The 13,131-nt window shown below is 42.1% G+C and overlaps 1 protein-coding gene across 1 annotated transcript; it reads left to right on the top strand.

Annotated features, from left to right (window-relative positions):
* Positions 1 to 4,527: 4,527 nt before the first annotated feature.
* LOC124019393 (zinc finger and SCAN domain-containing protein 2-like) lies at positions 4,528 to 10,627 on the top strand. The gene is made up of 2 exons (XM_046334708.1): positions 4,528 to 4,813; positions 8,700 to 10,627. Exons 1-2 carry the CDS (start codon positions 4,636 to 4,638, stop codon positions 9,938 to 9,940), a joined length of 1,419 nt encoding a protein of 472 aa, XP_046190664.1. The 5' UTR covers positions 4,528 to 4,635; the 3' UTR covers positions 9,941 to 10,627.
* The last annotated feature ends 2,504 nt before the right edge of the window (positions 10,628 to 13,131 follow it).

Here is a 13,131-nt window from a genome sequence, read left to right on the forward strand (position 1 = left end):
AATATTTTTTAAACTAAAAGCATTTGCATTTGGGACAAAACATTCACTAAACCCCCTAAACCCTAAATCTCAACTAAATCTTGTAATAAATCATGTGGAAATTGAGCAAGTTGAGATGATTAAACTGCTTGGAGTAACCCTGGATTGTAAACCTTCATGGTCAAAACATATTGATACAATAGTAGTTAAGATGGGGAGAAGTATGTCCAAAATAAAGTGCTGCTCTGCCTTCTTAACAACACTATCAACAAGGCAGGTCCTACAGGCCCTAGTTTTTAAAAATGTTATTGATTTATTTCACCTTTATTTAACCAGGTAGACCAGTTGAGAACAAGTTCTCATTTACAACTGCGACCTGGCCAAGATAAAGCAAAGCAGTGCGACACAAACAACAACACAGAGTTGCACATGGGATAAACAAATGTACAGTCAATAACACAATAGAAAAATATATGTACAGTGTGTGCAAATGTAGTAAGGTTAGGGAGGTAGGGCAATAAATAGGCCATAGTGGCAAAATAATTACAATTTAGCATTAACACTGGAGTGATAGATGTGCAGATGATGATGTGCAAGTAGAGATACTGGGGTGCAAAGGAGCAAAAAAAGACGCAGGCAATGAGGCAGTGATCACTGAGATCCTGGTTGAAGACAGCAGAGGTGTATTTAGAGGGCAAGTTGGTCAGGATGATATCTATGAGGGTGCCCATGGTTACAGATTCAGGGTTGTACTGGGTAGGTTCCTTGATTGTTTGTGTGAGATTGAGAGCATCTAGCTTAGATTGTAGGACGGCCAGGGTGCTAAACATATCCCAGTTTAGTTCACCTAACAGTATGAACTCTAAAGATAGATGGTGGGAAATCAATTCACATATGGTGTCCAGTGCACAGCTGGGTGCTGAGGGGGGTCTATAACAAGCGGCAACAGTGAGAGACTTATTTCTGGAAGTGTGGATTTTTTAAAGTAGAAGCTCAAACTGTTTTGGCACAGACCTGGATAGTATGACAGAACTCTGCAGGCTATCTGCAGTAGATTGCAACTCTGCACCCTTTGGCAGTTCTATCTTGAAGGAAAATGTTGTTGGGGATGGAAATTTCAACATTTTCGGTGGCCTTCCTAAGCCAGGATTCAGACACGGCTCGGTCATCAGAGTTGGCGGAGTGTGCTAAAGCAGTGAATAAATCAAATTTAGGGAGGAGGCTTCTGATGTTAACATGCATGAAACCAAGGCTTTTACGGTTACAGAAGAGAACAAATGAGAGCACCTGGGGAATATGTGTGATGCTGGGGGCTACTGGGCCTGGGTTAACGTTAACATCACCAGAGGAACAGAGGAGGAGTAGGATAAGGGTACGGCTAAAGTCTATAAGAACTGGTCGTCTAGTGCGTTGGGAACAGAGAATTAAAGGGGCAGATTTCTGGGCATGGTAGAATAGATTCAGGGTATAATGTACAGACAAGGGTATGGTAGGGTTGTGAGTACAGTGGGGGTAAACCTATGCATTGAGTGATGATGAGAGAGCTTGAATCTCTGGAGACACCAGCTAAGCCAGGTGAGGTCTCCCATGTGTGAGGTGTGTGACAAAAGAACTATCTAAGGCACGTTGAACTGGACTACCAGCTCTAAAGTGAAATAAAACAATAACTAACCAAAACAGCAGAAGACAAGGCATATTGACATTTGAGAGAGACATATGTAGCCGAGTGATCATAGTGTCCAGTGAGCAGCAATAGGTTAGTCTGGGAACCATTCGGTAGTCGCTACTATGCTCGGCGATCGGGAGGCTAGCAGAAAGCAAAAGAGGTATTGTAGCCCAGGAATTAGCGGGTATACCTCTTCGGCTAGTCGGGAGATGGGCCTAGCTCAAGGCTAACTGACTGATGCTTGCTTCGGGACAGAGACGTTAGCCAGCGTTAGCCACTCTGTTGCAGCTACAGTGCCTTGCGAAAGTATTCGGCCACCTTGAACTTTGCGACCTCTTGCCACATTTCAGGCTTCAACATAAAGATATAAAACTGTATTTTTTTGTGAAGAATCAACAACAAGTGGGACACAATCATGAAGTGGAATGACATTTATTGGATATTTCAAACTTTTTTAACAAAACAAAAACTGAAAAATTGGGCGTGCAAAATTATTCAGCCCCCTTAAGTTAATACTTTGTAGCGCCACCTTTTGCTGCGATTACAGCTGTAAGTCGCTTGGGGTATGTCTCTATCAGTTTTGCACATCGAGAGACTGAAATCGTTTCCCATTCCTCCTTGCAAAACAGCTCGAGCTCAGTGAGGTTGGATGGAGAGCATTTGTGAACAGCAGTTTTCAGTTCTTTCCATAGATTCTCGATTGGATTCAGGTCTGGACTTTGACTTGGCCATTCTAACACCTGGATATGTTTATTTTTGAACCATTCCATTGTAGATTTTGCTTTATGTTTTGGATCATTGTCTTGTTGGAAGACAAATCTCCGTCCCAGTCTCAGGTCTTTTGCAGACTCCATCAGGTTTTCTTCCAGAATGGTCCTGTATTTGGCTCCATCCATCTTCCCATCAATTTTAACCATCTTCCCTGTCCCTGCTGAAGAAAAGCAGGCCCAAACCATGATGCTGCCACCACCATGTTTGACAGTGGGGATGGTGTGTTCAGGGTGATGAGCTGTGTTGCTTTTCCGCCAAACATAACGTTTTGCATTGTTGCCAAAAAGTTCAATTTTGGTTTCATCTGACCAGAGCACCTTCTTCCACGTGTTTGGTGTGTCTCCCAGGTGGCTTGTGGCAAACTTTAAATGACACTTTTTATGGATATCTTTAAGAAATGGCTTTCTTCTTGCCACTCTTCCATAAAGGCCAGATTTGTGCAATATACGACTGATTGTTGTCCTATGGACAGAGTCTCCCACCTCAGCTGTAGATCTCTGCAGTTCATCCAGAGTGATCATGGCCTCTTAGCTGCATCTCTGATCAGTCTTCTTCTTGTATGAGCTGAAAGTTTAGAGGGACGGCCAGGTCTTGGTAGATTTGCAGTGGTCTGATACTCCTTCCATTTCAATATTATCGCTTGCACAGTGCTCCTTGGGATGTTTAAAGCTTGGGAAATCTTTTTGTATCCAAATCCGGCTTTAAACTTCTCCGATATGCTCTGGGTTGATATCGCACTGTGCAGACTAGCAGGTATTGCCCGAGCTAAAGCTGGCTGGTGTCTGAGCTAAAGGTGAAGACCGCTAGCTGTGGTTAAAAGTGACTACTAGCTAGTAGCTAGTTAGCTGGCTTGCTTCTGATGGAGGTTCCAGTTATAACGTATAAAAATCGCAGATCCATACCACATTGGGTGAGGCGGGTTGCAGGAAAGTATATTTAGATCATCGATGGAAAGTGAGATTAAATATATATGGGAAAAAACTATGAAACCGACTATTTACATGGGACAAAACAAACACACGTCCAACTGCTACGACATCCAAATGTTTTCTGTAGTTGCTGATCAGACCTGCACAACGGTCTGGAGGAATTTGGACCATTCCTCTTTACAAAACTGTTCAGCAATATTATTGATCCGCAACAACATAAAACGTTTGTTTGAGGTTATTGCTGCCAAAGGAAGGTCAACCAGTTATTAAATCCAAGGGTTCACATACTTTTTCCATGGTGTGTTCAATAAAGATATTAACATGTACTTGTTTGTGTGTTATTAGTTTAAGCAGACTGTGTTTGTCTATTGTTGTGACTTAGATGAAGATCATATCAAATTTTATGACTAATTTATGCAGAAATCCAGGTAATTCCAAGGGTACACATACTTTTTATTGCTACTGTATGTGATAGTGGTGGAATTAGACCTTCACATGAGTCTTTCTGTATAGCTGTTCAATTTACACTATTAATATAAAACAATCCTGACAATGAACTTCAATTAGTGGAAATGGAGGAGGATGAAATGAAAACATATAGTATCTATTACTCACACCACTCCTCTCAGGATCCCTCCCCCTTGACCCATCTTTCTCTACTTTTTCAGGAACCTCTCTCCGACACACTGCTGCCACATGCCCATAAGCTTGAGCGCTGTAATAACGTAATGTATTTGGCACAAAAGCTCATTCAGGATAACTTATATAGCCTAACATCCCTTGGCAAATGCTATCGAGCAGCGTGCTTTGGCATTGATCAACCAATGATGTGTTAGATACCACCCACATACATTTACTTGACACCCCCTAATTTTCATATTGGAGAAAGAAATATAGAAATCAATTAATTAAGAAATAATATCAATGAATAAAATGAAAAAGTAGATTAATTATTAAATTAATGATGTATCTATTTTTGCATGTATTCATTCATTCATTTATGTATGTATATATTTATGTGTGCATTTAATTATTTATTTTTAATTACAGTAGATTTGGTCCGCCATACATTCCCTCTCTTTGAATGGAAGTTAGGTCGAGGGGAGGTACTTCAAGAAGAGGACTTGTAGAAATAGGGGGGATTTAGCCATAATGAAGACTTTGTGGCTGTAGTAACTAGTGACGACCTTTCGCAACCGGATGCTTTTGTCGCTGATGCCGGACGTGATGAAAACAACACAACGCGCTATGTGTCTGGCAAACTAGCTACTTAACTTGCATTTTCTACAAATGTCTAAAATAAAATTACTGAGGGTTTTCCTCAACGAGAGATTAACAGCTGCTGCTGAGGAGATATTAGGGGTTGTTGAAAAAACTATTGCAGAGTATGAGGAGGAAGTGTTCCGTCTACAGAGTCTGCTCGACATTGACATTGTTCTTCAACCTGAGATAAACCTACACAGAGCAGGTAGGCCAACCCATTACGTTTGTCTAACTAACTCAACCTTCATTTTATAGGACATTGGACAAAGGTGGTTGTTTTGTAGATTAAGTTTAGGATTAGTCAATCAAAAATGGGACTTTTTTGGCCGCACCTTTTTTAATTTGAACGAAACTAAGTTAGCTACATGTTTGTCCATGGTAAAATGGTTAGAATGTGAATATTGGATCAGAATTATCAACCATTCGTTAGGTAAAGGCAAAGATTGTATTGACAGGCGCGGTCCTGGCGGTTCTGCCGCCTTAGGCGAGACAAAAAATTGTTGCCCTCCTACAACCCCGCAAATGACAATGGGGAAGTGTTGTCTAGAGACTTTGAAGTTAATTTACATTTCTTAAGGAAATGTGAAAATACATTTTCTGGACGTTTAAAATGCATATTTTATGGACGTTTGAATGAATATTTTATGGACGTTGAACATCTATTTTCCGGAAGTTGAAATCGGGTTCATTTTTGGTTTTGAATGAACGTTGAAAAGATGTAATTGCCGCACCAAATCTGAACCAAACATAGAGATGGAAATGTATATATGTCCATCCATGTAGTGGGCCTACCTTTAGTAAAACAGGCAGTTGCATTTGCTTTATTTAGTCCGGATTCCTGTGACTAATCAATTTGGCTATTTTTTTTATTTAACCAGGTAGGCCAGTTGAGAATAAGTTCTCATTTACAACTGCGTCCTGGCCAAGATAAAGCAAAGCAGTGCGACACAAACAACACATGGAATAAACAAACATATAGTCAATAACACAATAGAAAAATCTATATACAGTGTGTGCAAATGTAGTAAGATTAGGGAGGTAAGGCAGTAAATCGGCCATAGTGGCAAAATAATTACAATGTAGCAATTAAACTCGAGTGATAGATGTGCAGAAGATGAATGTGCAAGTATAAATACTGGGGTAAAGGATCAAAAAAGTATAATAACAATATGGGGATGAGGTAGTTGGGTGGGCTATTTACAGATGGGCTGTGTACAGGTGCAATGATGTTAGGCTGCTCTGAGTGCTGATGCTTAAAGTTAGTGAAGGAGATATGACTCTAGCTTCAGTGATTTAAAAAAAAATGTATTTATTTATTTTGCAATTCGTTCCAGTCATTGGCAACAGAGAACTGAAAGGAAATGGCTTTGGGGATGACCAGTGAAATATACCTGCTGGAGCACGTGCTAGGGGTGGGTGCTGCAATGGTGACCAGTGAGCTGAGATAAGGCAGGGCTTTACCTAGCAAAGACTTATAGATGACCTGGAGCCAGTGGGTTTGGCGATGAATATGAAGCGAGGGCCAGCCAACAAGCGCATACAGGTCGCAGTGGTGGGTAGTATATGGCGCTTTGGTGACAAAACGGATGGCACTGTGATAGACTACATCCAATTTGCTGAGTAGAGTGTTGGAGGCTATTTTGTAAATGACATCGCTGAAGTCACTGATCGGTAGGATATTGTTTCACGCATGAGTGAAGGATGCTTTGTTGCGAAATAGGAAGCTGTTTCTAGATATAATTTTGGATTGGAGCTGCTTAAGGTGAGTCTGGAAGGAGAGTTTACAGTCTAACCAGACACTTAGGTATTTGTAGTTGTCCACATATTCTAAGTCAGAACCGTCCAGAGTAGTGATGCGAGACGGGCGGGTGCGGGCAGCGATCGGTTGAAGAGCAGGCATTTAGTTTTACTTGCATTTAAGAGCAGTTGGAGGCCACGGAAGGATTGCTGTATGGCATTGAAGCTCGTCTGGAGGTTTGTTAGCACAGTGTCCAAAGAAGGGCCAGAAGTAAGTATACAGAATGGTGTCTGCGAAGAGGTGGATCAGAGAATTCAGTCCATTAACATCAACAAGCCTGTAGTGGAGCGGTTCGAGAGTTTCAAGTTCCTTGGTGTCCACATCACCAACAAACTATCATGGTCCAAACACTCCCTAGACAGTTGTGAAGAGGGCACAACAAAACCTTTTCCCCCTCAGGAGACTGGAAATATTTGGCATGGGTCCCCAGATCCTCAAAGTTCTACAGCTGCACCATTGACAGCATTCTGACCGGTTGCATCACCGCCTGTTATGACAACTGCCCGGCATCATACACTCCCACCCTTATTTTTCCCTGTGGGATGTTTATTTCTGTCGGCGCGACGCACAAAGATTCCCATTGGCTGTACCGACTCCGACAGAATATCCCGAGAGAGCCATGTTTCCATGAAACAGAGTATGTTACAATCCCCGATGTCTCTCTGGAAAGCAACCCTTACCCTAACTTCGTCTACCTTGTTATCTAGAGACTGGACATTAGCAAGTAATATCCTCTGAAGTGGTGAGTGGTGTGCGCGCCTCCGAAGTCTGACCAGAAGGCTGCTCCGCCTACCTCTTCTGTGGTGACATTGTTTTGGCTCAGCCTCTGGAATCTGTTCAGATGCCCTGGGTGGTTTGGACAAAGGATCCGCTTCGGGAAAGTCGTATTCCTCGTCGTAATGCTGGTAAGTTGACGTTGCTCTGATATCCAATAACACGTCAAGTTTTCTGGGCTAACAATGTAAGAAATAATACATTAAAAAAACGAAATACTGCAAAGTTTCCTAAGGACTGGAAGCGAGGCGGCCCTCTGTTGGCGCCATCTTGTACATACATTAAAGCTAGCTTGATGTTTTTGCGCCACAAATGAGTTGTAACCCCATCCTTGTGGGTATCTCTGGTCTGATGAAACCAATATTGAACTCTTTGGCCTGAATGCCAAGCATCACACCTGGAGAGAACCTGGCACCATCCCTACGGTGAAGCGGGGTGGTGGCAGAATCAAGCTGTGGGGATGTTTTTCAGCGGCAGGGACTGGTAGACTAGTCAGGATTGAGAGCGATGAATGCAGCAGAGTTCCTTAATGATAAACCTGCTCAGGACCTCAGACTGGGGAGAATATTCACCTTCCAACAGGAAAACAACCCTAAGCACACAGCAAAGACAACGCAGGAGTGGTTTTGGGACAAGTCTCTGAATGTCCTTGAGTTTCCGAGCCAGAGGACGGACTTGAACCCGATCAAACATCTCTGGAGAGTCCTGAAAATAGCTGTGCAGCGACACTCCCCATCCAACCGGACAGACCTTGAGGATCTGCAGAGAAGAATGGGAGAAACTCCCCAAATACAGGTGTGCCAAGCATCATACCCAAGAAGACCTGAGGCTGTAATCGCTGCCAAAGGTGTTTTTAACCAAGTACTGAGTAAAGGGTCTGAATAGTTATGTGTGATATTTCTGTTTTTATATTTAATACATGTGCAGCTATTTCAAAAAATATTTTAAAAAATATGTTTTTGCTTTGTCATTATTGGGTATTGTGTGTAGATGTATTTATTTTTTAAATCCATTTTAGAATAAAGCTGTAACGTAAAAAAAGCAAAGGTAGGAATACTTTCCGAATGTACTGTATGTAGTGTACCTCCAGATTATGTCAAATTGTTCTTCATCGTAGCTTATACCCAATCTCACACATTTTAAGATCATTGACTTTAAAGGTTACATTCCCTAATTGTTATTTGAACGTTTTCTAAAGAAATTTTTAAAATCGTTTTGCAACCCTGTTTGTAAACTTTCAGCTTATATTTTTCAGTGATGAAGAAAGATATGGTTGTCCCATTATAGGGTTGGGGTATGCAAAATGGGTTAACTTTGTTTTGGCATTCATGGGCAAAAATGTATGGAATGTTTTTTTTTTTTTTAAATCAAAAGGGGTGCAGTCAAAAAGGTGATTTGAATTCATATGGAAAGACTCATTTCTTTATACTCTACTAGCAGAAGTTAATTATTGCAGGCGTACCAGACAGGAGGTAGTTCTGCAATGTCATTGACTTTTCTATTTCATCCTTTCTTCCAGATGTCCAGCTACTCAATCTCTCTGTCTCTGAAGAAGAGGTTCCCCCTGAGCAGCAGCAGTGTGAGCAGGAGTGGAGTCCCAGTCTGGGACAAGAGGACCCAGAGCCCATACAGATTAAAGAAGAGCAGGAGGAACTCAGGACCAGCCAGGAGGAAGAGCAGATTCAAGGGCTTGAGGCAGAGACCATAGAATTCATATTCAAACCTGTCTGTGTGAAAAGTGATCGTGATGAAGACCCAACTCGGCCCTCACATCTCTATCAAACCCAAAAGGAGGGAAACGGAGAGAGAGACACTCAACCCAGTACTACAGCTGAAAATATCAAAACAGAACCTGATGGAGAGGACTACATAGAATCAGAACCAACCAGTGTCCCGCAGCCTTTCTCTATAGTTCAGAGTGAAAACAGGCAAAGTGTCAGTGGTAGGGAGACTGGAGGACCTCCTTCAGGTTTTAAGTCAGTCAAATCAAAAATAACAAAGATGGTAAAAGGACAAATGTCCCATATCAATAGTAAGGGTAAGAGATCTACACAGTTGTCCCTCCTGAAATCATCCAGTCAAAGTAATTCTACTCCCTGTTGTAAGTTGTGTGGCAAGGCTTTTCATCAAATGGGTTCATTAATTAAACACGTGCAAACTCATAAAGATAAAGAAGATATTTGTGGTGTTTGTGGTAAATGTTTTCAGTCCACAGAAAGTATGGAAGATCACTTCCAAACTCACATTACAGCTAGTTTTTGTTGTGATGTTTGTAGTAAAGGGTTCAGCAAGAACAGTAAGCTGATAGTGCACATGAGAAGCCACACTGGGGAGACTCCATTTCAATGTTGTCATTGTAGCAAAGGATTCAAACAGAATGGAAGTCTAAAAATACACATGAGAATTCACACCGGGGAGAAACCTTTTTCATGCCCTATTTGTTGCACATGTTTCAGTCAGAATGGAGATCTAAAAATACACATGAGGATTCACACAGGGGAAAAACCATATAGCTGTTGTCATTGTGGCCAAGGTTTCAACCAGAAGGGAAATCTAAAAACACACATGAGGACCCACACAAGAGAGAAACCTTATCGCTGTCATGATTGTGACCAAGGATTCAGCACTGGCAGCGCTCTGAAAAGACACATTATGATTCACACAGGGGAGAAGCCTTTTTGCTGTCCTGATTGTGGAAAAACATTTAATCGGAGTGGACATGTAAAATTACACATGAGGACCCACACAGGGGAGAAATAATATTGCCATTTGTGGCAAAGGATTCAGCACTAGTGTCCTTCTAAGATTAAAAACATTTGGATTCATGCTGGAGAGAAACAGTATCCATAGTGACTGTGGTAAAGGATTCTGCACTGGCACCAATCTGAAAGTGCCCTTAAGGACTCAGAGGAGAGAATAGATACCCTCAATTTAGAAAATTATTTCCACAATCAGGTACGTTAAATAACAGTCAGACACAATGAGAAAATACTGTCTTTCATTTAAAATGGATAGAACTGTTACTAGAGGGAGAACTTAACGGTGTGCTGTTTGGGGAAAGGTCTGGAGACCGAAGATTGAGAGTCGATGTCTCAGAACACTACTCGTGGGTGAATAAGATATGACGGAATTACTGCTTGAATGTAAGAACTCCATCACTATCTAACAGAGAGCAGTTGTTAGTTATAGGATGACCAGACATTTTGGAACTCCTCCCTTTGTACTTAAAACATTTTTTTTTTAAATCTTATGCATTATGTACACTGAGTGTACAAAACATTAGGAACGCCTGCTCTTTCCATTAAATAGACTGACCAGGTAAAACCAAGGTGAATGCTATGATGCCTTATTGATATCACTTGTTAAATCCACTTCAGTGTAGATGTTTTGAATACTCTATGCTTTGACGGACTAGCGCTCTCGTGAATAAACATTTTGACTATCATAGCTGGGCCTCCGTCTGTTTCATTCAACCAGTATCTTACAAATTCTAGGTTGCAGACTGAGTAGTTTAATTGAATTGGGTTTTGAATATTGAGAACATAATTCTCGTGACACAGACGTAGTTTCTCTGTCCTGGCGATGCAAAGAAAACCCAGCCAGCTCTATATTATACGTGTCGTTGTTCAGTTACAACTTGGTGAAACATAATACTCTGTTCAAAAAATAAAGGGAACACTAAAATAACACATCCTACATCTGAATTAATGAAATATTCTTAAATACTTTTTTCTTTACATAGTTGAATGTGCTGACAACAAAATCACACAAAAATGATCAATGGAAATCAAATTTATCAACCCATGGAGGTCTGGATTTGGAGTCACACTCAAAATTAAAGTGGAAAACCACACTACAGGCTGATCCAACTTTGATGTAATGTCCTTAAAACAAGTCAAAATGAGGCTCAGTAGTGTGTATGGCCTCCACGTTCCTGTATGACCTCCCTACAACGCCTGGGCATGCTCCTGATGTGGACCTGGACTAAAGCATCTGTCAACTCCTGGACAGTCTGTGGTGCAACGTGGCTTTGGTGGATGGAACGAGACATGATGTCCCAGATATGCTCAATTGGATTCAGGTCTGGGGAACGGGTGGGCCAGTCCATAGCATCAATGCCTTCCTCTTGCAGGAACTGCTGACACACTCCAGCCACGTGAGGTTTAGCATTGTCTTGCATTAGGAGGAACCCAGGGCCAACCGCACCAGCATATGGTCTCACAAGGGGTCTGAGGATCTCATCTCGGTACCTAATGGCAGTCAGGCTACCTCTGGCGAGCACATGGAGGCCCCCCAAAGAAATGCCACCCCACACCATCTCAGGACCTCTCTCGGAGGTCCTGAGCCCTAGGACCGAGCCCTAGGTCTATGCCTCAGGACTACCTGGCCTGATGTCTCCTTGCTGTCCCCAGTCCACCTGGCCGTGCTGTTGCTCCAGTTTCAACTGTTCTGCATGCAGCTATGGAACCCTGACCTGTTCACCGGACGTGCTACCTGTCCCAGACCTGCTGTTTTCAACGATCGGCTATGAAAAGCCAACTGACATTTACTCCTGAGGTGCTGACCAGTTGCACCCTCTACAACCACTATGATTATTATTATTTGACCCTGCTGGTCATCTATGAACATTTGAACATCTTGGCCATGTTCTGTTATAATCTCCACCCAGCACAGCCAGAAGCGGACTGGCCATCCCTCATAGCCTAGTTCCTCTCTAGGTTTCTTCCTAGGTTCTGGCCTTTCTAGGGAGTTTTTCCTAGCCGCCATGCTTTTGGGAATTTTATTTTGAAGGAAAAGCGCAGTAGTCATTATCTTATTCTTTCTTGGTCTTGTTATTCTTGCTAGCGGAAGGGAGGTGCCAGATAGTTTGCGGCACATTGTTATGTTTCACCATATTGGATCACTCCAATATATTGGTATCAGTCCGCGGCGGAGGGATACACCCGAGGTGAGGATTTACAGATTTTCTCCCGTGTACACCTGTGTCACTGCTGGGGTCTGCCCCTATATGAATGGCATTCCGGCTCTTTCCAGTGAGACGGCTCGTTCGGCTCAGCCCACCAAAAAGGTTTGCGATAGTTTGACTATGATTGGTGTTAAAACAACTCTAATTAAATTCTTAAATGAAATCATACTCTACCTTAACCACAATGTATTTAAAAATGAATTGGTTTGTTATGAAAAAGAATGCTATTAAACATTTGCAACTTTTTAATGTATATAAACAAAGTGAATATAAATCGAACCATTCAAAATGAATACAATCTGAACAGCATAATAGAATATTGCACCATATCAAAGAAAAATAAATAACAATGTGCAAAACGGCAGCATCCCACTTAAAACATTAAACTGGTTCCTCTTTTCTCTCTCTTCTTTATTGCCATGTTATAACCAGCAGCACACAGCTGACTATATTTTGCATTTATGGGAGATTTACATTCAGAAATGCAAGCTCCCTCACTTTCGAGGAGCTGATGCGGTTTCGAGAAGACCCTCTCAGAGGGAATGGATGTGGACATTATGCAGAGTCTCCCTGTCATGACTTTAGTAAGCCGTGGGTAGACAGAGGCCGTGTTCTTTCACCAGCTCAGAGGATCTGCAGATCTTTGGAGGGGCTTCTCCAAATAGGATCGGACCTTCATTGTGGCATCTGGTGAGGGATTCCTTGGTACTGCATCCCCAGTTGCTCTCTCGTCAAACAGCATCCAAACAGCAGACGTTTGTGGCACTACTGCTGGTGCTTCTGCTCCATCTAATCTCTCTTCTTCCTGTTGCCCTGGTGCCTGAGCCAGCTGACTGCTGGGGCTGTCCCCCGCTGCTGCTGAGGTTATTCTTTGAAGAACCTCATCAATTGCTCTGGCATCACTGAAGACTTCTTAAACCTGGGGTCAAGTGCAGCAGTTTCTGATAGCATGTGATTATATTCCATTCTGTGGAACTTTCTGTCT

The sequence above is a fragment of the Oncorhynchus gorbuscha genome, unplaced genomic scaffold, assembly GCF_021184085.1.
Source record: "Oncorhynchus gorbuscha isolate QuinsamMale2020 ecotype Even-year unplaced genomic scaffold, OgorEven_v1.0 Un_scaffold_9:::fragment_2:::debris, whole genome shotgun sequence".
NCBI lineage: Eukaryota > Metazoa > Chordata > Actinopteri > Salmoniformes > Salmonidae > Oncorhynchus > Oncorhynchus gorbuscha.

Bases quoted from the DNA above. Each gene is read 5' to 3' on its own strand.
- LOC124019393 (XM_046334708.1), top strand. From the start codon at position 4,636: ATGTCTAAAATAAAATTACTGAGGGTTTTCCTCAACGAGAGATTAACA. The intron at 4,814-8,699 runs GTAGGCCAACCC...CCTTTCTTCCAG, and splicing joins GATAAACCTACACAGAGCAG to ATGTCCAGCTACTCAATCTC.